Here is a 27,892-nt window from a genome sequence, read left to right on the forward strand (position 1 = left end):
ATTCTCTAGAACAAAGTGATGTCATTTCAACAGAGAGCAAGGAACACAAATATTAACATAGACAATCTCATTTGTATATCTTTGTAAGGAAATTGTATGTGATATCCTTAAAGCTACAAAGAGATTCAAAACACTAGAGGAGACTCAGGATCTTACTTAAAAGGAAAAATGTAGATTTTCTTTTAGGTTCTCTTATTTTCTTCCATGCTGCTTCTCTTCTGCCACAGGTAAAAATAAAATTTCCCAGCAATCTATATGCTTTTCCCCTTGAACATTTATAGGCTTTAATAGCAACTGTCTATTTTGCTTTTTATTGCCGTGGTTATTCAAGGTAAGCATTTTGCTAACATCTCCTTGAGAAAATCAATATATTTTACAGACTTTACTTTGTACTGGCACTTTGCCTTGTAAATAACATAAAATTGGGCTCATTGTAGGCATTCAAGAAGTACCTACTAATTGATTCATGTCATCATCTACAAGGAAAATATTAAGTAACTTGCCCCAAATTGCTAATGATTCCCTTTGAAAATGCTCGGGTATACTTTCCTTATGGTCTGGCACAGTTTAAGATGATTATATAGCACCTAAAATATATTAATAGTTTTGATGAATTCCAAGCCATATTATAGAAATGACTTTTCTCTTAAGCCTTGGAGTATTACTATTCCATTTAGGAAAATACTTCTAAGTTATATTTGTTTTTAAATGTATGTCACTATAGCCAAGTGTCTGTCAGTGAGTAAGTGGATAAAGAAGACGTGGCATATATATTCAGCAATGAGGAAGAAGGAAATCCTGCCTTTTGTAAACAATATAGATGAACCTTGAGGTCATTATGCTAAGTGAAGTAAATCAGTCAGAGAAAGACAAATATTGTGTGGTATCACTTCTTTGTGATACCAGAGAAGAAAAGCCAAACTCAGAGAAACTGAGTGTTGAGTGGTGGTTGCTAGGGACTGAAGGATATAGGAAATGGGGCATAGCAACAGGGTTCACATTCAGTTACAGGATGGATGAGTTCTGGGGATCTAAAGTATAGAATTTTGACTATAGTTATTAATAGTGTTATTACTTCAAAGTTGCTAAGAGAATCTCAAATTATGTAATGGGGTAGAGCTGTTATGCTATAGTAGCATCATTTTGCAATATAAAATAGCATCAAATCAACATGTTGTACACCTTAACTTACACAATGTTATATGTCACTTATATCTCAATAAAGCTGGAAAGTAAAAATTTTGTGACTAAAAGTAATATATAGTAAGATGTTAAATACAAGTAACTAATGCTAAATGCCGTAAGGATTTACACCATGGGATTTTTTTTTTTTTTAATGTTCAGAAATTAGTATACGAGATCAATTTTGTCTATATAAGATGGGAACTTAGAAACTAATGTGGTCCCTATATATTAAGAGATTGGATTTGACTTTAATCAGTAGGCATATGAAATACTAGTTTTACACCATAGAAAAAATGCTTAGAAGGGAAGATGTCTCTGGTGTTACAAAGGTAAAATATGAAATGATCTGGGGAAATTTAGTCTACGTATTTACCGACAACACTATTTAAATTGCATAAGTGAAGCATTTGTAGCACATATTTCTTATTTTCAATGGTTTCAACTATTAAAAATTGGAGAATAAATCACTGTAATGAAATATCTCTTCTTGAAATCTTTGATAAAATTTTTATTTTTTAATATCCGAACTTAAAAAAGTAAATGCTTAAAGCTTGGTATTCACTTTTGTTCTCTTCTTCCTTCTCTTTCCCTCTCCCCAAAGCAGATTGCCAAACTGAGGCAGCAGCTACAACGCAGTAAACAGAGTAGCCGGCACAGTAAGGAGAAGGACCGTCAGTCACCTCTCCATGGCAACCATGCAGCAATCAGTCACTCTCAGGTAGGCCAACAGCTCGTTGTCCAGATTGGAATAATTACTTTCTAAGGGAGAGTCCATCCTTTTAGGATTCAAAAAAAATTAATGTATATCTCTAGCTTGATTAAATTACAATGTTTTTTATTAAAAAAAATGTTTTTCTTTTATCCATATGTATAATCTTTTAATAATAGACATAACAGAGTATAATGGTTTCAAGGATGATTGATACTGTCCTGGACTGAAATCCTAGCTCATTCACTGACTAAGCAACTCTGGGCATTTTCTTATTTAATCTTCTAATAGTAGCTTAGCCCATCTATCTCTGTGTCTCTTTGTATATTTTACCCCACTTTACTTATGAAGAAATTGAGAATTAGTGTTTTTGTCCCCCCACCCTGCCAAACTTGTACTGATATATCCTATGGAACAAAATTTAGGAAATGATATTCTAAATTTACTTACAAATATTAATGTAAATTTTAGTAAATCAAATATAGTAGTATAGCAGAAGCAGCTCAAGTTGCGTATCAAAAAAAAATTTAATTAGGGGTTTAATTTCACAAATGTAAGGATGATTCAACATTAGGAAATGTATTTAGTTCATTGCATCAGAAAGTCAAAGCTAATGCTGAATAACACTTGATAAAAACTGAGTATCCATATGTGATAAACTTATTTTAAAATAGGATACTTCCTAATGGAACTACCTGCAAATTGGTGAGAACCTGACAGTAAAAAACTGAAAGTATTTCTGTTAAAAATAAAAGTTAAGTCATAGATGTCTGTAATTACTGATGTTATTTGCTGCTCATTTAAAGGTTCTAGACAGAGCAGTAAGAAAAAGAAATGTTATCACTATTTATGATATTGTTGTATATTTAGAAAACTAAAGTGAATTTGCTAAACTATTAAAACTAATGGTAGGATGGCTGAAATGGGAAATACTGGTACAGCACTCAGTACCAAGTGCTGATGAGGATGTGAAACAGTCGGAACAACTACATGTCGCTGGTGGGAACACAAAATGGTACAGCCACTCTGGAAAGAAGTTTGGCATTTTCTGAAGAAGTTAACATACACAGACCATACAGCTCAGGAATTCTATTCTTTGGTATCTGTCCATGAGAAATAAAACATAATGTCTACACAGTGACATCTATACCAATGTTCATGGCAGCAGCATTTATAAAACTCAAAACATGGAAAGCAGCAAATATCCATGAACTGGTGAATGGATAAACAACACTTCATACATCCATACAGTGTAATACTATTCAGCAGTAAAAAGGAGGAACTGATGGTATTTATGACAACATGGCTGAATCTCAAAACATCATGCCAGTTAAAGAAGTCAGAAGCAAAAGGCTACATGACCTTACATCTTCAAAAAGGCAAAATGTTGCCTTTTTGAAAAGTATTAGAAAAGCTGACTGTAGAAAAGCCCTAGAGACATTTTTTTGGATGATAGAAGTTTCTAAAATGTAATTATACTGATAATTCGATGACTGTATACATTTACAAAGCACAAAGAATTGCATATTAAAATGGGAGGATTTTATTGTATACCAATTATACTTCATCAGAGCTGTAAAACCAACACTGCAAACATTTCAAGAGAAAATCCACATATGCCTTCCTTTTTTTCTTGTTAATCTGGTATAATTAATATACTATTCATTCTTATTCATTTATTTCATGCACCTTTCCTGTATATCTATGGACTCACTGATTAACAAGAAAAGATTTATACACTTGTTCCCAATTTACATTTTTTTTTTTTGGCATTGTGGTTATGTCTAAAAATAATTATCTTGCTATACATACTGAAATACTTATAGATGAAATATGAAGTCTAGAATGTGTGTTAATACTCCAAGAGCAAAAGCAAATGGATGTTTAGACGAAGTAAGATTAGAAACTGTTAATAAGTTTTGGAGCTGGATTATGTACACCTATTAGTTATTCTGTTAATTATAATTTTTCACAATAAAAAGATTGAGAACTTAATAAATGTGTAAGATATAAACACATAAAAATCTATTATTTTCTCCTGTACTAGTAAAGGTAAAATACTGTTCCTTCTACTTATAACTTTACTGACACCAAACGCATGGGGTTTTTTCCACACTAACTAATGAATTCTCCCAACTCTCCAGACACCAACCAGGCATCCCACAATTCAGTTACAACACTGACTACCTGGAGTTAGCACCAACCCCACAGATTAAGAACTCCACCCCATGAAACTGCCCCTCGTCAGATGCCAGTTGAAAGTTCCAGGTCATCATCTGTACTTTTGACCTACCAGTAATAAAGAAGGGATTCTGACAGCTCTGACTTCAGGTTCAGTAACTTGCTGTAAGGGCTCAAAAAACTCAGGGAAATACATTTACTTGCTTATTACAAAGGATATAACAGGTCCATACAGATGAACAAATTAGGAAAACTCAGCAGTGGCCACAGGACTGGAACAGGGCAATGCCAAAGAATAAACTTCCACACACTTGCACTCATCTCGCATGCTAGCAAAGTAATGCTCAAAATTCTCCAAGCTAGGCTTCAATAGTATGTGAACCGAGAATTCCCACATTTTCAAGCTGGATTTAGGAAAGGCAGAGGAACCAGAGATCAAATTGTCAACATGCATTGGATCACAGAAAAAGCAAGAGAATTCCAGAAAAACATCGACTTCTGCTTCATAGACTACACTAAAGCCTTTGACTCTGTGGATCACAACAAACTGTGGAAAATTCTGCAAGAGAGGGAATATCAGACCTTAGGAGGCAGGTCTGATACCTACCTGCCTGTGGTCACCTTACCTGCCTCCTGTGGAACCTGTATGCATGTCAAGAAGCAGCAGTTAGAACTGGACATGGAACAATGGACTGGTTCCACACTGAGAAAGGAGAACAACAAGGCTCTATATTGTCACCCCGCTTATTTAACCTATATGCAGAGTACATCATGCAAAATGCCGGGCTGGATGAAACACAAGCTGGAATCAAGATTGCAAGGGGAAATATCAATAACCTCAGATATGCAGATGACACCACCCTTATGGCAGAAAGTGAAGAGGAACTAAAGAGCCTCTTGATGAAAGTGAAAGAAGAGAGTGAAAAAGCTGGCTTAAAAATCAACTTTCAAAAAAGGAAGATCATGGCGTCCGGTCCCATCACTTCATGGCAAATAGGAGGGGAAAAAATGGAAATAGTGGAAAAGTTTATTTTCTTGGGTTCCAAAATCACTGCAGATGGGAACTGCAGCCATGAAATTAAAAGATGCTTGCTCCTTGGAAGAAAAGCTATGAAATACTTAGCGTATTAAAGAACAGAGGCATTACTTTGCCAACAAAGGTCCATCTAGTCAAAGCTATGGTTTTTCCAGTAGTCATGTATGGATGTGAGAGTTGGACCATAAAGAAGGCTGAGCGCCAAAGAATTGATGCTTTTGAACTGTGGTGTTGGAGAAGACTCTTGAGAGTCCCTTGGACTGTAAGGAGATCAAACCAGTTAATCCTAAAGGAAATCAATCCTGAATATTCATTGGAAGGATTGATGCTAAAGCTCCAATACTTTGACCACCTGATGTGAAGAGCCGACTCATTAGAAAAGACCCTGATGCTGGGAAAGATTGAGGGCAGGAGGAGAAGGGAACAGAGGATGAGATTGTTGGATGGCATCACCGACTCAATGGACATGAGTTTGAGCAAGCTCCAGGAGATGGTGAAGGACAGGGAAGCCTGCCGTGCTGCAGTCCATGGCATTGCAAAGAGTTGGACACAACTGAATGACTGAAAAACAAAATGAACAGCAAGATCAGGAGGTTCACAGGGCAAAGTCTGGAGGTAACTCACATGTAAGAATTTCTGCTGGTGTGGAGTAGGTGTGTCCTGCCCTTGTGGTACATGGATATATGTTCACCAACCTGGAAACTCTGTGACCCCACAGTGCTGGGATTTTTGGAGGCCTCATCACATAGGCATGCTCCCTCTCTTCTCACCAGAGGTGGGACTGGGAGTCCCAAGCTTCTAGTCATGGGTTCTTTTTAGTGACCAGCACCCCATTCTGAACCTATTCAGGGACCCACCAAGAGTCACCTCATTGGAACAAAAGACCCTTGTTCCTATCACCTAGGAAATTGCAAGGGGTTTAGGAGCTATCTGTCAGGATCAGTGTCAGAAACCAAACATCTGGGTAGTATACTCATTTTCACAATGTTGATTCTTCCAATGCATGAATATGGTATATCTCTCCATCTATTGGTGTCCTCTTTGATTTCTTTCATCAGTGTTTTATAGTTTTCTATGTATACGTCTTTTGTTTCTTCAGGTAGAAATACTCCTAAGTATTTTATTCTTTTTGTTGCAATGGTGAATGGAATTGTTTCTTTAATTTCTCTTTCTGTTTTCTCATTGTTAGTGTATAGGAATGCAAGGGATTTCTGTGTGTTAATTTTATATCCTGCAACTTTACTATATTCATTGATTAGCTCTAGTAATTTTCTGGTAGAGTCTTTAGGGTTTTCTATGTAGAGGATCATGTCATCTGCAAACAGTGAGAGTTTCACGTCTTCTTTTCCTATCTGGATTCCTTTTACTTCTTTTTCTGCTCTGATTGCTGTGGCCAAAACTTCCAAAACTATGTTGAATAGTAGTGGTGAGAGTGGGCACCCTTGTCTTGTTCCTGATTTTAGGGGAAATGCTTTCAATTTTTCACCATTGACAAACCAATGTTTGCTGTGATTCAGTGCAATTCCTATCAAGCTACCAACGGTATTCTTCACAGAACTAGAACAAATAATTTCACAATTTGTATGGAAATACAAAAAACCTCGAATAGCCAAAGTAATCTTGAGAAAGAAGAATGGAACTGGAGGAATCAACCTGCCTGACTTCAGACTCTACTACAAAGCCACAGTCATCAAGACAGTATGGTACTGGCACAAAGACAGAAATATAGATCAATGGAACAGAATAGAAAGCCCAGAGATAAATCCACGAACCTACGGACACCTTATCTTTGACAAAGGAGGCAAGGATATACAATGGAAAAAAGACAACCTCTTTAACAAGTGGTGCTGGGAAAAACTGGTCAACCACTTGTAAAAGAATGAAACTAGAACACTTTCTAACACCATACACAAAAATAAACTCAAAATGGATTAAAGATCTAAATGTAAGACCAGAAACTATAAAACTCCTGAAGGAGAACATAGGCAAAACACTCTCCGACATAAATCACAGCAGGATCCTCTATGACCCACCTCCCAGAATATTGGAAATAAAAGCAAAAATAAACAAATGGGACCAAATTAAACGTAAAAGCTTTTGCACAGCAAAGGAAACTGTAAGCAAGGTGAAAAGACAGCCCTCAGAATGGGAGAAAATAATAGCAAATGAAGAAACAGACAAAGGATTAATCTCAAAAATATACAAGCAAGTCCTGCAGCTCAATTCCAGAAAAATAAATGACCCAATCAAAAAATGGGCCAAAGATCTAAACAGACATTTCTCCAAAGAAGACATACAGATGGTTAACAAACACATGAAAGATGCTCAACATCACTCATTATCAGAGAAATGCAAATCAAAACCTCAATGAGGTACCATTACACTCCAGTCAGAATGGCTGCTGTCCAAAAGTCTACAAGCAATAAATGCTGGAGAGGGTGTGGAGAAAAGGGAACCCTCTTACACTGTTGGTGGGAATGCAAACTAGTACAGCCGCTATGGAAAACAGTGTGGAGATTCCTTAAAAAACTGGAAATAGAACTGCCATATGACCCAGCAATCCCACTCCTGGGCATACACACCCAGGAAACCAGATCTGAAAGAGACACATGCACCCCAGTGTTCATCACAGCACTGTTTATAATAGCCAGGACATGGAAGCAACCTAGATGCCCATCAGCAGACAAATGGGTAAGGAAGCTGTGGTACATATACACCATGGAATATTACTCAGCCATTAAAAAGAGTTCATTTGAATCAGTTCTAATGAGATGGATGAAACTGGAGCCCATTATATAGAGTGAAGTAAGCCAGAAAGATAAACACCAATACAGTATACTAACGCATATATATGGAATTTAGAAAGATGGTAATGATAACCCTATATGCAAGACAGAAAAAGAGACACAGATGTACTGAACAGACTTTTAGACTCTGTGGGAGAAGGCGAGGGTGGGATCTTCTGAGAGAATAGCATTGAAACAAGTATACTATCAAGGGTGAAACAGATCACCAGCCCAGGTTGGATGCATGAGACAAGTGCTCAGGCCTGGTGCACTGGGATGACCCAGGGGGATGGGATGGAGAGGGAGGTGGGAGGGGGGATTGGGATGGGGAACACAGGTAAATCCATGGCTGATTCATGTCAATGTGTGGCAAAAACCACTACAATATTGTAAAGTAATTAGCCTCCAACGAATAAAAATAAATGGAAAAAAGAAAAAAAAAAGAAACCAAACATCTGAACAAAAGATACTCCTAGTGCCCCCATCCCTCAGGAAATACAAGAATTCAGAAACTTTGTTTCAGGAACCAGGGGTGAAAACCAAATACATATTTCTTACTATATTACAACTAGCAGTAGCATGTTAGTATATATCTGGTGAAAAATATAAAATGCCTAGAATTAAAAGAAATATGCAAACTTTAAGACCTTATTGAGGATATGAAATATAAAAGAGATAAATGGGAAGTCATTCAGTCATTCATACATGGGAAGACTCAGTATTTTTCAAATAGTCATTTGCCCAAAATTAATGTATGAATTGAGTTCCAGTGGAAATGTAAAAGGAATTTTTTTATTACTTTAAAAGTTATTTTCAACAGTAATGTGGAAAAGTTATGTCAGTTAAAAAGAAAATTTGAAAAGGCTTTCCCTACTGAAAATGCAAAATCCCTACCAGAATGCAAAATGTAATTGTTGTAAAATTATAGCAGTTAAAATGGATCTCTAAATAGAGATTGTCAGATAACACTTTAAGGAAATCAAAGATAGAATCCAAAGAGAAATGTTGGGGCAGTTTTATTACCATGTGGGAAAAAATACTACTTTATAACATACAGAAAAATAAATCATGATAGGTTAAATATTTAAATGTGAAAAACCATAAAAGTACTGGAAGAAAGATATTTCATACTAAAGTAAACAGCAAATGAGTGGCAAAGAGTTATAACTTCAATATGAAAAAAGTGCATACGTTAATATGAGACAAAGGATGTTCGCAGGCAGCAATTCACAAATGGCAGGAGCGTAGCATGTGTGTGGGAAATATTCATTTAATCAGTGCCTAGCCGCCTACTTCATTGTGAATCATATGTATCAACTTTAACCATTCAGATTAAGGTACAGATCATATTATTTTTCTTTTTTCCTTGTCGATCTTTATGTTTTTAATTTCCTTTGTGTCCTTTAAGTTCCTTGAGAATCATCAGGCTTGACTTCCACTTTATGGTACCTCCCACAGGACAGCTGTGAGGGGTATTAATTTTTGACAAGTCCTACAAAGGACTTTTGAAAACAGCCTTAAAGCTGTCGAGTGAGTGTTATAGAACTTATCATGATATTGTTGCCATACTATTTAGTAATCCAAAAGGTTTTCTTAAATTTTGGATAAAGTAGAAATGAAAAATACTAGATGGTGATTGCACAGTGTGGGAAACAAATCGTTTAAACACACACACATAAGCATAGAGCAGAGCTGGAGTCACATGATACATTCAGTTTACATGATTCCAACTATGCTTTTCCAGTAAAAACAGAAAAATGAATAAAAAAACAGTACAGAGGATTCTGATATTCTGCTGAAAAAATGTATACAGTTTACAATTATAGCTTTACACTTTCATAAAGGATTATTTTGACTGTAATTTTTACCTTACTTCTTACTTTGGAACCTAAATTGCTATATGTATACCTGAATTTATATTGTATTTGAAATGTCAAAATAACTGCTCACCGAGTTTCTGTTTTAAGAATTACCTTGCTCTTCAGTTCACAATTTCTTTATCCACAAATAATTTGATTCCACCTTACCTTGTGTTTTGTAGGCTACTGGATCAAGATCAGTCCCTATGCCGCTGTCAAACATATCTGTGCCAAAATCATCTGTTTCACGTGTGCCCTGCAATGTAGAAGGAATAAGTCCCGAATTAGAAAAGGTATTCATTAAAGAAAATAATGGGAAGGAGGACGTGTCCAAGGTAAGGGTACATGGGATGTTTGAATCCCTTTTTTCTTTAATACTGTGAACTGTCTCAGTCTTCTTTTTTGTTACAGCTGTATTAGATATAATTCACATACCATACGATTTACCCATTAAAAGCGTACAGTGGTTTTTGCATGTTCACAGTTACGCAGTCAATACCACAATCAACTTTATAGCTTTTTCATCACCCCCAAAAGAAACTCCATACTTTTTAACAGTCATCTCTTCCTTTTCCTCCAGTGAGACAACCACTAATGTACTCTGTCTATGAACTGGCCTGTTCTAGATATTTCATGTAAATGTAGTCATGCAATACATGGCCCTTGTATCAGGCCTTTTTCACTCAGACTAATGTTTTTAAGGCTGAACTAAGGTTCATTTATAGTGTAGCATGTATCAGTACTTTATTCCTTTTTATTGCCAAACAATATTCACTCATACAGATTTTATTATCCAGTCATTAATTGATGAACATTTGTATTATTTCTACTTTTTGTCTGTTAAAAATAATGCTGCTGTGAAAAACCTTTATATAGAAATGTTTGTGTGAATGTGATGTTTTCATTTCTCTTGAGTATATACCTAGAAGTGGAATTGCTAGTATGGTAACTCTTTGATTAACCTTTTGAGAAACTGCCAGATTGTTTTCCAAAGTAGCCACTCTGTATCATTTTACATCCCCACCAGCAGTGTATGAAAGTTCAGATTTCCCCATATTCAACAACACTTGTAATTACCTTTTTTATTATAGCCATTCTGGTGGGTGTGAAGTGGTACCTCATTATGGTGTTGACCACTGTATATCTTACTTGGAAAACTATTTAGATTATTTGCCCTATTTCAAAATTAGGTTTTTTACTATTGAAATGTAAAAGGTCTAAAGTTCTTACTTTCTAGATAAAAAGTCCTTATTAGATAGATGATTTGAAAATGCCTCCCATTCTGTGGGTTGTCTTTTTCACTGTTCATATCTAAGAAAATATTGCCTAATCTAAGGTCACAGTGATTTAGTTTTTTGTTTTCCTCTTAGGTTTTTACGGTGCTAGTTTTCACATATATTTAAGTCTTGCATCCATTTGAATTAATCAAAAATACTTTATAAACTATCTCTGTCCTAGAATAGAAATCTGGACACTGCTGCACATGAACCTATATTTGACCACATTTTAAAGGTATATTCAACAAAAGAAAACATCAAGTAGCCTTTGGCTTAATTATCTCTCTGATGGTTTTTTAGAACTAAAATATGATTTATGTCAAATGTGTATCTGATTCCTTCAAATAATGTATAGGTTTTAAAACTGACTTAGAGTTTATCTCAAAATTCACATGATTTTATATTTATAAAATTGATTTAAAAAACCTTTTTCCAACTTTCAATATTGCTTAGCAAATATGAGCACTAATCATAATTTATTGTATATTCTTCCAAATATGTGCCTGTATGTTAATATAGGTTGAATCATTGTATGAATGTACCATAATTTAAAACTCCCCTACTGGTGGACATTTAGACTGTTTTCAATTTTTATCATCATAAGTAGTGCTTTAGAAAACATGGTGTACTCTTGGCAGACAATTTCCTGGCAGTGAAATTGCTAGGTCAGAGCATTTGCACATTTAAAACTTTGATTAATATTTTTGCTAAAATTACCATCCAAAAAGGTTGTGCCATTTTACTCTAAGAGTTAAATTTTTATGTTATATTCATTAGGCCAAAAAGGAACCCTTTAGAAATTGTGCTCTTAGCTTAGCTGTGCATACCATTAAAATGTTTCCTTTATACATTATGTGACATTTAAGAACAGTAATGTAAGGAAGTAAAATTGGTCTAATTTTTTCAGGATGAGATAATTAGTCACATTTGCTAATTCTTTAAGAACTGCTAAGCAAAACTTTATTAGAAAATGAAATTTACTGATGTAGTTCTGGTTTTAAATTAGTCATATTCTAATTTCACAGTAAACATTCTGAAATTACTTTGGGGTAACCTACACAGTTATAACTAAAATATTAATTTTAAGAATTTTTAGGTTTATGATTAAGTGTGCCTCAAAGTTTTAATAAATCAAAATGTTGTCATTTTGGCAGGTGAGCCTGCCAGTAGCTTCCGAAGTATATCAGTGTTCTAAGCCTTTATAATTTCCATCATTATTTTGTGTAAATATGTAAACCTCTAAAATCTGTCTTGTTATTCTAATTCTCTGAACCCTCTCCCCAACAAAACAGAACTTGGTTAAGGAAATTGATATATATTATCCAGTTATAGATTCAGAAGTGGAAGTACAGAAAAATTGTGTTTATCAAATAGGACATGAGTAAAAGATAACTCAGGTTCTTAAACTTTTAAAATTATAAATTGTTACATTATTATTTTACTGATTACCAATATTGACATTTTATTAAAGTAAGATTTTCCTAGACTTAAATATATTAAGTTCTAAGAAAGACCTCTGTCATAAAGGCCTCATATATTTTCCAAAATGATCTTTCTTGATGGGTTGTTCTGAAAAATTCCCACATCTATCATGTAATTTTGTCAAAAAAGAAAAAAACCCCACACCAATGATTTCTTAGAATTTAGTGCAGAGTTGTAATTAAAATCTAAATTTCACTAAGAAAAAAAATTAATAAAATAGTTATTTTCTTAGCATTTGACCAAGTAAATTAATATATCTTTGGGAATATTTCCTTCCTAAGTTGGAAAATTTTACTTTTGTTATTTGTTACAAAATGAATTAATGTTCCATAACATAAATGATTGTTTTCTTTATAGTAGCATGGTCATTGTCAGGTTGTAAAGATGGTATAGTTTTCATTTAGCAACTTTGCATAGATAAATGAAGTTTTCATTTTAGGTTTTGGCCTTTACTTGTTACAGAAAAAACCAGTACTCTTTGAGTCTCATGTTTTGCCTTAATTCATTTTGCATCTGACAGTGTTTCTAAAATCTCTGAAATGACAAACCTCGGGAGTAATAACCCATAAATAATGAAAATAAGTTGTAAATAAACTAAGCATATACTGGTTCTTTTTTCCAAGCATTTCATCCTTGTCTATATAATAACAAAAATACTGTAAATGGTTAATATATACATCGTATTTGTTGACCTTGCTTTGTTAGCTTGCTGGTGAGTAAGATACATCTTTTTTTTTTTTTTTTTTAAGATACATCTTTACAGCAGAAGCAGAGTAGAGTCAGAAGCTCTGATGCCTTTTAAATGACCATGTCAGCAGGAGCTCTATAAGTTCATTAGTGAAGGCACTGTACTAATGAGGTCTAGGATCTTCTTAGGTTGAAAATATATGATTCATATATGAGTCTACAATTATAATTTCATTTCTATTTATTTTTGCCATTCAGAACAATGCATTAGAACTAGGCAAAATTCATTAGTAGTCCTACTCAATTGGATACCGAATTAGTAGAATTGTTCAGATATATTAATATCCTCCATTCAGTTCTACTAGAATAAATCTGTTTATTAGACACTTTGGGTAACCTGCAAAATCTGTTCCTGGCTTGTAAAAGGGAAAAAAGAAAGAATGAATGAACAAATGGAAATCCATACCTGTGAATATGAGATTTCTCTTTTCTTATTAGTAAGTCAAAGTGATCTCTGGAGTAGTTTGACTAGTTCTTTGGACAGATGTTTATGGAGTGTCGGCTGTTTGCCAGGCACAGTGCTAGGCATTAGGATCCAGTGTTAAAAGCAGCCCTTGTCCTAGAGGAGTATTCCTGGGAGTACTGACCTAAAGGTAGCTGGCAGAAACGATGACCTGAGGTTGGCCTCTGTATTTTCTGAAGCAGCAGCTATGCTGGCGATAATAGTGAAAAGTGAAATCAAAAGGAGCAGCCTGTGCTGCCTGTGGGTGCAGTGCATGCCGCCCTGACTGTGCTGGTCCGCCCCTCCAGCCTTTGGACATCCCGGACGGCCGGAGAGCGCCGCTGCCCGCCCACTACCGCAGCAGCAGCACGCGGAGCGTCGACACCCAGACGCCCTCGGTGCAGGGGCGCAGCAGCAGCTGCAGCAGCCACTCGCCCTGCGTCTCCCCCTTCTGTGCCCCCGGCTCCCAGGACGGCAGCCCCTGCTCGGCAGAGGACCTGCTCGACGATCGTGATAAAGGTGAGGGTGGGCTCACCCACTTGGTGGCGGGTGTTGCAGGGCCTTGCTCATTATACTTCCTTTGTCTTAGACCATTACATCACCTTTTTTCTTTTGTTGAATGGTGGGATTGTAAAGGATTGGTTGATCTAGGTTTGTTTGTTCATTGGTTTCACGTACCCCCTTCTTTGTGACTTTCGCAAACATCTTCCATAAATGTGTCAGAGGAGCACAGCGCGTGGTTCTAACAGCTAACGAAAGCTATAAAATGAGTGTGGACAGCTTCACATAACACAGCACACAGTTTTTCCCTCGGTGTCGTCCAGAGTTAAGGATGGTTATGGTAGACTCTAGGTTTCTCGTGCCTGAGGTTAGATTTCATAATCAGATTACTTTGGAAGGAAATAACTTCTGAAAATTCTGTTGGAAGAATGAGGATATTTTTAACCAAGTAGGATAAAGTTTAACAAGTACCTGCAGCACATCAGGGATCATATTATGGTATGTAGATGAATTATTAACACCAATAAGAGTGCAGAACCCGTGGGGCCTCTTATTGCCTGTCAGGCCCTCCCTGTCACGTCCCCCTGTCCTGGTGTCAGGCCCTCCCTCCCTGCCCGTGTACCCCTGTCCTGGTGTCAGGCCCTCCCTGCCCGTGTCCCCCTGTCCTGGTGTCAGGCCCTCCCTCCCTGTCACGTCCCCCTGTCCTGGTGTCAGGCCCTCCCTCCCTGTCATGTCCCCCTGTCCTGGTGTCAGGCCCTCCCTGTCACGTCCCCCTGTCCTGGTGTCAGGCCCTCCCTCCCTGTCATGTCCCCCTGTCCTGGTGTCAGGCCCTCCCTGCCCGTGTCCCCCTGTCCTGATGTCAGGCCCTCCCTCCCTGTCATGTCCCCCTGTCCTGGTGTCAGGCCCTCCCTGCCCGTGTCCCCCTGCCTGGTGTCAGGCCCTCCCTGTCCGTCCCTGTCCTGTCCCTCCCAGTCCTGGGTGTCAGGCCCTCCCTCCCTGTCACGTCCCCCTGTCCTGGTGTCAGGCCCTCCCACCCTCCCTGCCCGTGTCCCCCTGTCCTGGTGTCAGGCCCTCCCTCCCTGTCACGTCCCCCTGTCCTGGTGTCAGGCCCTCCCTCCCTGTCACATCCCCCTGTCCTGATGTCAGGCCCTCCCTCCCTGTTACGTGCCCCTGTCCTGGTGTCAGGCACTTGCCCACCAGTGTTCACTCTCCTTTCAGTTTCTGGCCCCTCAGGCACAGAAGGTCCCAAAGACTGTCCCACTTCCACCTTCCTAGTGACTTACAAGGAATACTGAGCTTCCTTTGTAACACATTTACTGCTTCTCACCACAGAGAAACAGATCATAGGCAACAAAAATTTTAAAACATGTAAAAAATAAAGTTTACAAAATCTTACAGGATTTTATGGGCCTTGTCCCGGCTTGACCCCCAGTCCTCTCAGTTTGTTTTGAGGTATTAATACATTTAAAGCGCCCAGATATTAAGTGCTAAGCCCCCTGAAGTTTTACACATGTTTGCACTCATGCAACCACCTCTTGGATCAAGATACAGAACATTTTTTGCATCCCAGAAGGCTCTCTAGCTCCCTTTCCAGACAGAATCCTTCTCCTCTCTGCCTGGAAGTAACCACTGTTCTCACTTCCATCACTATAGTCTAATTTCCCCCCATTACTGGATTTCACAGAAATGAAATGATACAGTCTGTGTTCCTTTGGTCTGGCTTATTTCAGTCATCATTATACCTGACTCTCTGCTGAGATTTTAGAGGGAAGCTACCTTGGACTTGGTCGTCTGCTTTTATTTCTGTGGGTGGATATCAACAGTTCCCCCCTTTCATTTCACCCTTTTGTTACTGGAAGCCTTGGGGTTCTCTTCCTCCATTAAGAATGTATTGAAAGCAGAACCTTAGTTAGGCGTCTCTCTGCTTCAAGTGGAAAGTCTGTTTCATAGAACATCAGACTAGGGAACTTCCAATACACTAAGGTGTCCTACCGCAGCAGACACTTCAGTCAATTCCTCACATTTCTATATGGATGTTTCATAATAAATCAAACAAGAAGACACCTTGCCTCTAGTAGGAGGGTTTGTTTTGAAGGTTAATAATCATAACTTGTTTTAGGATGCACAGGTGGTAAATGGTGGAGCAAATCTTGTCTGATTGATTCCAAAACCTGTATTTTTTGTTATACCAGTAAAAAGGATAAGTGCAGATCACTTTTGCTACTTATTAGCACTTGTAGTTGGGTTAAAAGGAAAAATAAAAATAACAGTGATACAAGGCTAGGCAGTAAATTCTGAAGTTTTGTTTTCTTCTAAGTATAATACTGTGGATAACTGAGATGCTGAACCAAAAGGGAGATGTATTAGGAAATTGATAGATGAGTTCCATTTTGGTTAGCTAAGTTTGTGAGGTTGCCTTCTCAGCCTCTATGGGACTGTATTCAATGAGGCAGTCTCACAGCCACTTAGAACCACATTCTCTTTATTTATCTGTTCATGGACACTTAGGTTGTCTCCATGTTTTGGATATTGTGAATAATACCACAGTGAACATAGGAACACATGTATCTCTCTGAGATAGTATAATAATCTGAATTCTGATGATTTTTTAGGGAAGTTAGACTTTTTCCTAAGACTTTGCCTTTGGTTGTATATTTTTTTTCTATCCCCTTTTATTCTTTTTACCAGATATCTGCCTGTTAACGCTCTGTTCCTCTTGTGTGTTGTTTTTTTTTAATGTAAAATGAGAACACTTGTCCAGATCATTTCTTAAGGCCAACAGTTTAAAAAAAAAATTGTTTTCTTAGTAAAACAGGGTGATCGTACGTGTTTTCATACTTCATACCACTGTTGGGGTTAAATGAGATATTGGAACAAAGTGCTTAGCATAACTCCTGGTATGTAGTAAACATTCAATAAATAGTGTTGGGTGTGACTAATAGTCTTTTTAAAAAAAATTTCTTTAGAAACTAAGGAGATTGCAGAATCAGTTAAGACACTTTTCCATTTTCTACAAAACTACCTCAGTTTGGAAATTTAAGACCTCATGACATAAGTTTCTTAATGTACTTACCAATGTAGCTTTGAGGCATTACTTTGCAATTAAGATCAAGTTTATATTACTGTTTTCTGGAAAACTGTGTGACCTATTACAGTGGTCAGTTTCTAGGTCTCAAATCAACTACCTTCTTTGTGAAGGAAGATTAAAAAGCATCTGTCTCTTTTACATATGTATGTATATGTGTCTGTATCATACATGTATTTTAGGATTGGGAGTGGAGGTTTATGTATTTCAGCTGAGTTTATGCTTCTGGTTTATTCAAGATATGTTTCTTGGGCATCTAATGTATGTCAGGGACTGTACTGGAGAGTGGAAAAATAGATAAGAGGAAGATGTGATACCTATTTTTAAGAGCTTTATACTCTAATAAGGATTAATAGTAACGTTAACAAATATACACTATTACACAAGTATGTTCAGAATACTAAAGGTACAAAGGAGAGGGAGTTGTCAGTTTTGCAATTCCTGAAACTTACATATTTAAGTCATTCAAACTATAGAATAATCTCTAACTCATTGCTTCTCTATGAACAGCCCAATTTTTTACAATACTAATTCTGGCTTACAGCTTTAACACTACAAAAACACTTTTCCACAGTAAAGCTTAAATTGATCTTTTGTTTCTTTGTATTTATTTCCTGTAAAGAAAAAAGGGAAGCTACAGATTTCTAACAGGTTTGGATTGATTTGGAGTACCTACCTCTTCTGTAGTTGGTGTGTGGAATAGCTAGGTTAGACATCCAGAACTGGCATGCACACACGGGAGAGGGACAGGCATGTGAGCATATTGCTCTAATGAGAGGTGGGCTGGTGTGGTTATTTTTCTAGTGTTCATCTGCTATATACTTATCCTTTTCCTGACTTTGTTATTTCTGCTTATCCCTAACATCTGTTTTTCTCCATGACACATGTATACTTTGAGACCTATAAAATAATTTTAGTTGATTAGCATGTTGGTTTTTCTTTGGTTCTTTCAATTGCAGTGCCAAGACGAAAACACTCTATTAAGAAAAATCTAGTCTTTAAGAGACTATTTTCAGGTTTTAGTTTTTTGAGTTGGGTGGTTTGGGGACAGATTTTTCCAGTGACTTAAAGGCTGAAGGCAGCCAGCTATCATGTGTAAAGTTGCTTGGCTAACTAGCCTAGTAACAGCCACAGTTGTACATAATGATTTGTGTGGAGAATTCAGGGATCCTGAATAAGAGTTCACATCTGCAGGATATACCCTATGATTAGTTAGCCTAAATTCTACCTTATCACGCCCAAAATGCAAGGGAGAAAAACAGCCATTTATATACTGTAAATGGCCGTGTCAGATACTCGTTCTTTCAGCAGCTCTGCCAGCTTTTCTTATTGGAACCAAGTCACAAAATCTAGACTTCATTCTGCCACTTATAGCTGATCTTTGGCACAATTCACTTAGGCAGTTATAAAATTCTGCAGTTTTGCAAGATATTATGGAAACATTGATTATTCTAATCATGAAGTCAACTGAACCATTCTACTGAGGCCAACCACCAGGAGTTGTATTCCAAGATTCCATAAATTGGCTACTTGGAACTTAAACTGGGTTTTCCCACAGGAACAATGTATATTATGTGGATGGAGTTTCCAAGGGCCAGTGCACGTCAATCTGTTTAACTCATACCATGATTTAACTCATTAATATTTCTAAACTTTGGGTGTTAGGACTGAGAAGTCCATAGTTGCAGGAAAGAAAGAAACAGTATTATCTTTTCAGGGTCTAGGGCTGACCCTGGCCAGACTTTTGAAAAAGACTCTCTTTGACGTCTTATTCCTTTCTGTATACATTTTAAACTCTATTTGCAGTCATCTTTAGAGCTCTGTTTCTTAACACTCTTTGATGTTTGCCTTTAACATACTTTAACCCTCCATCTTCTAGACAGCCTCATCGGCCCAGATTTTGTGGCACTTTTCTTTGTGGTTTATGTTGTGAAAATAGGTTAGATATATTTGTTTTAGCCACTACACCTTGAAAATCACTTTGTTTGAGCCTTGATCTGTTTCTCGATTAAAAGGTTATCCCCACATGATTCTAAGTGCTTACTATCCTAGAAGAACCCCTCCGTGGTAAAATTACAAAGAGTGTAGAACTCTTGCTCCAACAAAGGAGTTATTCCATAGGTTAAAAACTGAACTTCTGGAGAATGACGTCCCTCAGTTCATCTTCCCTGTTTTGCTTTTTCAGGATTGCATCTGAAATTATGTGTATTTACATTATCTGATGTGCTTAAGCATCCAGTAAATGCCTTTCCCCACTCTTTCTGGAATGTTTACAGTTGCTCTGCTGACTTTCTGTAGATGACTTACTGTTCTTAATTCAAAATTATTAGTAAGTATACAGTTCAGTTCTGGCATTTACAACCTAGAGTCTAAAACAAAAGCAAACCAAAATTTATTTATATGCCTGCATATATAATTTTGATGTATATAATTTCCATCCCTGGGTCGGGAAGATCCCCTGGAGAAGGGAATAGCAATACACTCCACTATTGCCTAGAGAATCCCATGGACAGAGGAGCCTGGCGTGCTACAGTGCATGGGGTTGCAAAAGACTTGGACACCAGTGAGCATGGATGCATATATAATTTCACTTAATCTCCAGTTATCTATTTACTAGGATATAAGCTCCATCAAGAGCAGGTAACTTTAATTTTCTCATTACTTTATCCTCAACAACTAGAGTGCTGCCTAGCGTTAGTATAGAGTAATGCTTAAGTGGAGATTTTTTGAGTATTCTTTCTTCATGGTATGTCCATTTTTTAAAGAATATATTGTTTAAAACAATAGAATCCTTTTCTTTAAGTTAATTATATATGTTAGGTTTTGGGATGTTTGGGAAGAGTAGGATAATCCTCCCTACTACCCAAAAAAAGACAATAAAGAGTAACCACTCTAGGTTATGCTAACAGTGATGACAGGTCTTTGGCGAGAAAGAAGCCATAAAGTTCAGATTTCCTATTGAAATTACAGAAAAGAAAGTAACTTTGCTAAAATCTATCACTTCTTATACTCTGATCATGACTAGGGAAAAAGTAGGGTATCAAGTAGACTAGAGGAAAGGAGAATCTGTTGAATTTTTTCTTGCTGTTATCTTTTATGTTCCTCTAAGAAGAAATAGAAAGCATTGAAGCCATTCTTTGCCCCGTGCCTTTGTAATAGAAGGCAGACCCAGTGAAGCTGTTGCCGAAGCTCTAAGACTCTTAAGTAGGAGCCTAGAATGTTAGATTGGAACTTGATCATCTAGTCTCATGAGGACACTACAGTTGAGATAGATCAAAACAGTGATGCAGATAGCTTGATGGTCACGGACTCTGACTCTGCTGCAGCCATTGAATCTCTGCTCTTCCACTTACTAGTTGTGTGTCTCTGGGCAAGTTACTCAGGTTCTCTGTATCTTGGTTTTCTGACCTGTAATTTAAGGGAAGTGACGGCACTGCCTCATAGGATTGTTATGATGATTAAAGGTGCTCAGGTGCCTTTACCTTTTTTATCTCCTGTAATATTACCACAATCCTGTGAGTAGGGACAGTGTCATTATTTTAAGAATGGGGAGCCTAAGGCCTAGAGAAATGAAGTTAGCTTTCCTAAAGTCTATGGAGTCCAGAGGCCAACAGAGATCTTTGTAGGAACTTCACACTACTTGTTGCCGCCTTTGCAAGAGGAATGACCATTTCACAGTCATTCAGCTGTGAAAGAGCCTGGTGTGTGGAGAAGAGTACAAAGTCGTATGGCTGGAGCCCAGGGTAAGTGGCAGGGAGGAGAAGGCAGTGAGGGTGGAGACGCAGGTAGGAAGGTCGCTGCTTCAGAAGGGTCTTGAGCCTCGCTGAAATAGACAGACAACCGAGCAAAGAACTTTGTCAGCTAAAGGACATGACCGGCTCTAAGGATAAAGCTACAGAAGTGGAGAGAGGCTTTAAGAGGAGGAGATAAGATGCTGTTTTAATAGTCTAGTCCTGAGTCTCCAAACTTGGCTCATTACACACTTTTTTCAGCAGTTTTTAATCTATACCTGTAATGTGAATTTATATATTTCTGAGTTATCTAAGTACATGGTTCAGTCCATATACAAAATATGTATTAGTAAAGTTTTCTTACTTTTAGGGGTAAAAAGTAAATACACATAAATGTTCTCCAGTTTTCTTCCTGCATGTCAGCAGATTGTTCAGTGCACTCTAGTTGGGAACCCACAAGTGTAGGGCAAAGATGAGGAGGGACAGCATGGGCAGAGGAATTGAAAGAAATAGACTGAAGAAGCAGCAGCAGCATTTGGTGGTTGATTAGATGTACAAGGTGAGGGGTTAGAAAAATGAGGATAAAGGCAGAGTTCTAACAAAGTTCTAGCTTGGAACATGGGAAAACAATTACCACTGTGAATAAGGCAGTGAATGTCAGAGAAGGAATAGGCTTTCAGGTGACTATTATATAAGTTTAACATTATATTTGGTTATCTGCTTAGAGATGTTATAATGCCATTTCCCTTTAAGCAGGAATGAGGAGAGAGGAGAAATACTGAACTTTCACCTAATATTGATACATAGCATTTTGTTTTGCCTTCTCTTTTGCTCTGTAAATATATAAGTGCACATTTAAAATTATATTGAAACTTTCATTAGAAGTTTTCATTTTTCCCTCTGTTAAAATTATATTGAAACTTTTATTAGAAGTTTTCATTTTTCCCTCTGTAGGACACTTTAGGAGCACTTTAATATGAAACACTGTGTTTCAGGTTTTTGAAAACTGATGTCCCTGGAAATTTGTTCATCTAAAAAGCTCAAGAATGTGAAAACTAAGGTTCTATCAGAAGAACTCTCCTAAGATCCTTCATTACATTACTTTTCCAGATATAAAATATTCTGGGTAATCTGAAATTTATTTTCAGTTTAGTTTTACCATTGTGATTAATAAGAGGCATGATTTTAGTCTATAAATTGGTTTGAAGACTGTCTTCAATAGGGTGATTTGCTTTCATTTTTAACTGCCATGTCAGATAAATTCGGAGTGATTTGTTCACATTCGTGAACAAGTCTGAGTGACTCGTTAGTATGTTGATGACGCCAAGTCACATTTGAAGACAATACTAAGCAGTGTTGTGCTGCCTGTCAGGATTATGTTTGCAAAAGCAGCTCTTGTGTATTGTGAGTACACAAAAACAAAGGAGCAACTAGAGTTTGTTTGCTTAATTTGTAAATTATCAATTCAGTGAATGCAGAATAAAATGTAAAACATGGGTCTAACATTTGGAATGCAAATTAAGTCCCAGTTAATTCAAAACACAGTCTTATTTGAGAACAAAGTTCAAAAATACAAGTGACAAGGGTTATGATGTTAATTTTTTCCTCCTTACCTTTTGCTATATGCTGATCTAAGAAAGATCTTAGCTGTCTATAGCTGTGTTGTTTTTTCTTTTTTAATTGTGTAACCTTCTCATAAGGGTTTCCCTGGTGGCTCAGTGGTAAAGAATCCATCTGCCAATGCAGGAGACATGGGTTCAATCCCTGGGAAGTTGGGAAGATCCCCTGGAGAAGGAAGTGGCAACCCACACCAGTATTCTTGCCTGGGAAATCCCATGGACAGAGAAGCCATGGGGTTGCAACAGAGTCGAACACAACTTAGCGACTAAACAACAACAAACCTTCACGTAAAAGGTTGACTTTGAAATTATGGAGAAATCTTAGAAACTATTTGTAAAAGTCAAATGTTCTCCTTGCTTGCTCTTTCACAGTTTGATCTTGGAGTTCACTGAAAACGCAAGTGTTCAATACAATAGGTAATGCCAACTAGGGCCAAAAGTTTGTCATCAAAACATGCTTATACAGTTGTTTCTATTGATTCCGTTAGGCCATCAAATCACACTACCACTGATAAATTTCATTTCCTAATGCACAATAAGTAATTTTTTAAAATTGAAGCATAGTTACTGTGTACTGTTATATGTTATAGGTATATAACATTCACAATTATTAAAGGTTATGCTTATAGTTATTGTAAAATACTAACTATATCCCCATTGTACAGTATATTCTTGCAGCTTATTTTATACCTAGTAGTTTGTGCCTCTTATTTCCCTGCCCCTCTGTTGCCCCTCCCTGTTTCCCTTTCTCCACCGGTAACCACTAGTTATTCTCCATACCTATAAATCTGCTTCTTTTTTGTTATATTCACTAGTTTGTTGTACTTTTTTAGATTCCACATATAAGTGATGTCCTACAGAATTTGTCTTTCTCTGACTTCTTTCACTTAACATAGTGTCCTCCAAGTCAGGTCTATCCATGTTACTGCATGTGGCATTGTTTCATTCTTTTTTATGGCTGAGTAATAGTCCATCATATATATGTACCACATCTTCTGTAAAAGAAGTTATTTTCATACTAGAATTAAATTAATAATTATATTTACTGACTCTTGCTGCACATATAATAAATATTTTCTTTGTAGAGGAATCTATAGAATCTGTATACTTTAGGCCTTAGTTGTTAAATTTCAGAATGATAAATCTCCGTATGCTAAAAGATTCCATCTTTTATATATCATAATAAAGTTAGTGTGCAGATCTATTAAAAAGGACATTTCTGTTACTCTCTTCTGCCAACAGAGTGGAATAGGCATTTAATTTCTGAATGGTGCACATTTGTTTAATTGGTAAATTGGTAATGATGTCTTCTTTCTACTATTGTAGCAATATTTATTGAGAACTTGCTATGTTTCAGGTACACGGGTTTTTTTCACAGCCATCATATCAGTAGTTATTCCTATCTTATATATCAAAGCACAAAGGAAGACACTGTTCCTTGGCCATACAGTTAGGCCTAGATAGAAGTGAGGTGGCCTGACTCCACACCAGTGCTTTTCATAACTGGTCCTCAAAGTTGGCTATACTTCAAAGGCATCTGGGAGCTTTACCAGAAAAAATGGGGGGTGGGGACAGCACATGCCTGGGAAAGGGGCCCCAGACTAATTAAATCAGAACCTCTATAGGGATGAGGTTTCAACACTGGCATTTATTAGTATTTTTAAAACATCTTCTGATGAGTCTAATGTGAAACTAGGGTTGAGAACCACCACCCTGTAATTATACTGTTTATATTAGAATTAATTTTATTTAATTTGATAAAGTAATCTGATAGTAGCAGATAAAGCACATGTAAAGACTTAGGGCTAGAGTAGAACCATGGCAGAGATTTTACATACCTTCCTACATAAATGAAGCAACTTTATATCTACAATCTTTAATACTAGAATTGTGGGTCATACAACTTAACACACCAGAAGTAATGAGGCTATATATAAGCAGAAATTCAGAAAACTGCAAAAACACAAAGTTTAATGAGTTTTGTTTCTATATGGAATTTCAGGCTTCAATAATATCTTTAATTTTTCCAAGCTTTATTAGTTCATTATCATGTGTTTAAAAATACTACTTATATTTTAATTGTAAGTATGGTACATGCTTAAGTATAATCTTTTATAACAAAATAGTCAATAAAATGTTTCCAGATCTGGATGAATCTGTTATAAATATAGATGAAACTGTTGTGAATGCAGACATATAATCATATTCATCACATTTAATTTCATAATTCATATGGCTTATGCAGTTATAAGAACATAAGGTAACATTTAACTTAATCTCAGTAACATGTCTAGTTACTGTCTTAACATGGGATTACAGAATGAGAAAATGTATCATGCTGTGAACAAAAGGGACTGAGTACAGACTACCATGAGACTTCATCCTGAATCTCCTGAGCAGACATGCTCACCTCACATTTAGTTACTGAAATGTGGCTATCAAACTCAACACAGGCTTCTACCTGCAGAAGTTAGACAACTAAGTCTGCAATGGGTATAATGAGTTGTTCATGGGAGTTGTTTTTAAAGCATGCCATTTATAAAGCAAAAAACATTTTGGTACAGTGCCCTCTTTTGTATGTTAGAACCTATTTTTAAGAGCATTTTTATAGTGGAGTGCAGTTGATTAACAATGTTGCGATAGGCTCAGGTGCACGGCAAAGTGATTGACTTGTATTTGTCCTTTTTCAGACTCCTTTCCCATTTAGGTTCTTACGTAATATTGAGCATAGTTCCCTGTGCTATGCAGTAGGTCTTCGTTGGTGGTTGAAAGTGTTGAGTGCTAGTTGCTTGGTCGTGTCTGACTCTGTGACCTCTATGGACCGTAACCCGCCAGGCTCCTTTGTCCATGGAATTCTCCAGGCAAGACTACTGGAGTGGGTTGCCATCCCCTTCTCCAAGGGTTCTTCTTAACCCAGGGATCAAACCTGGGTCTCCTGCATTGCAGGTGGATTATTTACTGTCTGAACCAGTGAAGCCCTCTTCTTTGCTGGTTATCCATCTTAAATGTACCAGTGTGCACATGTCAGTCCCAAACTCCCTAACTGTCCCTCCCCCAAATCACAGAATTTTAGTTAGGAATGGTAATTCCTGTAGTTATAATAGAAACTTACAGGGGCAGCTGTGTTGAAGGTTATAGAACTCTGCAGCTAGTCACAGAGCTAAAATCACAGAAAGTTATCTCTGTTCCTTTTTCCTGTTTATGCTCTATCAGATTGCATATTTACCTTAGGGGGGGAAGAAAACAGATTTAAGAAATCTGTTTATGGCACCAATATTTTTTCTTTCAAGCTTTGTCTTTCCAGCACCAAACATTGGATATATGTGTGTGTGTGTGTGTGTTTGTGCATGTGTATTTTCTACAAATAGTTTTTATTGAAAATGCAAGGTAATATAATAACACTGAATACCATCTTTCTGGGACAGCAGTATACTGTGTTTCTTTAAATATTTATCACCTTCCCCCTCTCCCAAAAAAGAATTTTTAAGTAGGTAAACTCTGTAGAAATATAAGCCTCTGATACTAGAAAATTTTTAAGAAGAAAAACCATTTACTATCTAATTCACTGTATATTGTTAATAGGAAGACAGTTTTGCAGATTATCCAGCTTCCAGCTCAACAGCTAGCTTTCCATTCTGGGAAGGTCCCTTGAAACCATCAATGAGGTTATGAGAGAAATCATGTAGTAGGTCTGATGATGTGGCAAGAAATAAGACACAAAAGACTGTGGCCAGGATGACTTTCCTTACATGATAATAGGGTGGCTGCTTGACTGCAGACATGGTCACACCTCTGCTGATGGCAGAAAAGGCAAGTGAAAGGATCGAGCCCGTGGTTTTGAGCCTATCCTGCAGGCAGTGGGGCGTGTCGCCACCAGCCCTCTCCACGGGGCGCCGGATGACACAGCTACTTTCTCATGTAGGTCCTCGGCAAGGCTGGTCATTTGGATAGTAAAGCAAGGTCACACTGAATTCAAGGTCTCGCGGTAGACTATGAGGTAGACCAGTCGTTTTGTCTAGCCTAGCTCAAGGAGCAGGAAGCCCAGATTCTAGTCAGGTTCGTGATGTTTTGCAGCTCCCTAAGAGAAGAAACATTCCTTGTCCTCCCTTCCCATTTGTTCAAGCAGTTTAAAAAGAAAAAAAAAAAATGCTGAATCTGAAAAAATCCTTAAGTCTGAAGAAACCGAGTTTAATTCCGAAACTTCATTCCTTCCAAGAGACTATACATGATCTGTATGGACATGTGTAACAGTAGTGATGGAGAAACTGTCTGGTTCTCTTAGGTTTCCCAATAATGTGGCCTTGTTATTTGCAGGCAATGATTTTCCAGCCAGAGATACTGCCGTGTACAACTACAAGCACACATCTGCACCCCCACGACTTGGATAGATGCTCTTTGAATTATTCACCAGGTACACTTCAAGTGTGCCTCAAGGGTCTACTTTCTAAGCATGTACTATACTTCATAAATGATTAAAAAAAAAAACCTGTTACTCAGATTATGAATGTTGGACTGTGCCCTGAATCTTAAACTGAAGCAACTTATCAAAATTGTGACACCTGTAATTATGGTGCTAATGCCATCTTTCAAAATATGTCTGAAAATAATACATCCTCAGTAGGTCATGTGCTTAGTATTTTAGCATTGAGGATTGGTTTTGCTTTAAGTCAGAATTTGTTTAAATAGGACTACTGTATTTATACAGGTATGTTACTGACTTTAAAACTTGGCATCTTAAAAAGATAATGACACATTTTGGTGGATTTGAATTTCCAAAATCGTTTGCCAGGTAGGAAAGGAAGAAATTGCATATAGGTTTTATGGCTTTTCATGAATAGACCGTTTCTTTTTGGTCAAAAATACGAAGATGCTTTTAGATTTCTCATGCTTCCAGCAGCAAAAATACACAAATAGTGCCCCAAAAAGTTCTTTTATATAGACATTTTAAAGGCAGGGTTCTGAGCATTACCTTTTTCATTTGTGGGCCAAGGGAAAGTATATTGTGTAATTAGCCTGTTTTTCACTGCATACATGTCATAGTACTTAGTAACATTTCTGCTAACAACTTTTGTAATGAAGATTATACCACAAATTAAGATATTCAATTAAATCAGTTGAACAGTGAGAAAATATAGAGAACCCTGTATCCTAATCTCTTACAATTCTTCTGCATGGCTTATACATATTACCCCATCTGTTTACCTTTTTGAAATACATAATAATGTGTTTATTTTCAGGATTACAGCTCTGCT

At 37.1% G+C, this 27,892-nt stretch overlaps 1 protein-coding gene across 2 annotated transcripts in view; it reads left to right on the forward strand.

Annotated features, from left to right (window-relative positions):
* GLCCI1 (glucocorticoid induced 1) overlaps positions 1-27,892 on the forward strand; it is a 114,254-nt gene that overhangs the window by 81,945 nt on the left and 4,417 nt on the right. The window contains exons 4-6 of one of the 2 annotated variants that reach the window (XM_043462683.1): positions 1,787-1,903; positions 9,939-10,091; positions 14,013-14,223. In XM_043462683.1, coding sequence (XP_043318618.1) covers positions 1,787-1,903; positions 9,939-10,091; positions 14,013-14,223 — 481 coding nt within the window. The remainder of the gene's footprint in view (positions 1-1,786; positions 1,904-9,938; positions 10,092-14,012; positions 14,224-27,892) is intronic. The other variant, XM_043462684.1, reaches the window with a different exon arrangement.

This window comes from Cervus canadensis, chromosome 3 (assembly GCF_019320065.1).
Source record: "Cervus canadensis isolate Bull #8, Minnesota chromosome 3, ASM1932006v1, whole genome shotgun sequence".
Taxonomy (NCBI): Eukaryota; Metazoa; Chordata; class Mammalia; order Artiodactyla; family Cervidae; genus Cervus; species Cervus canadensis.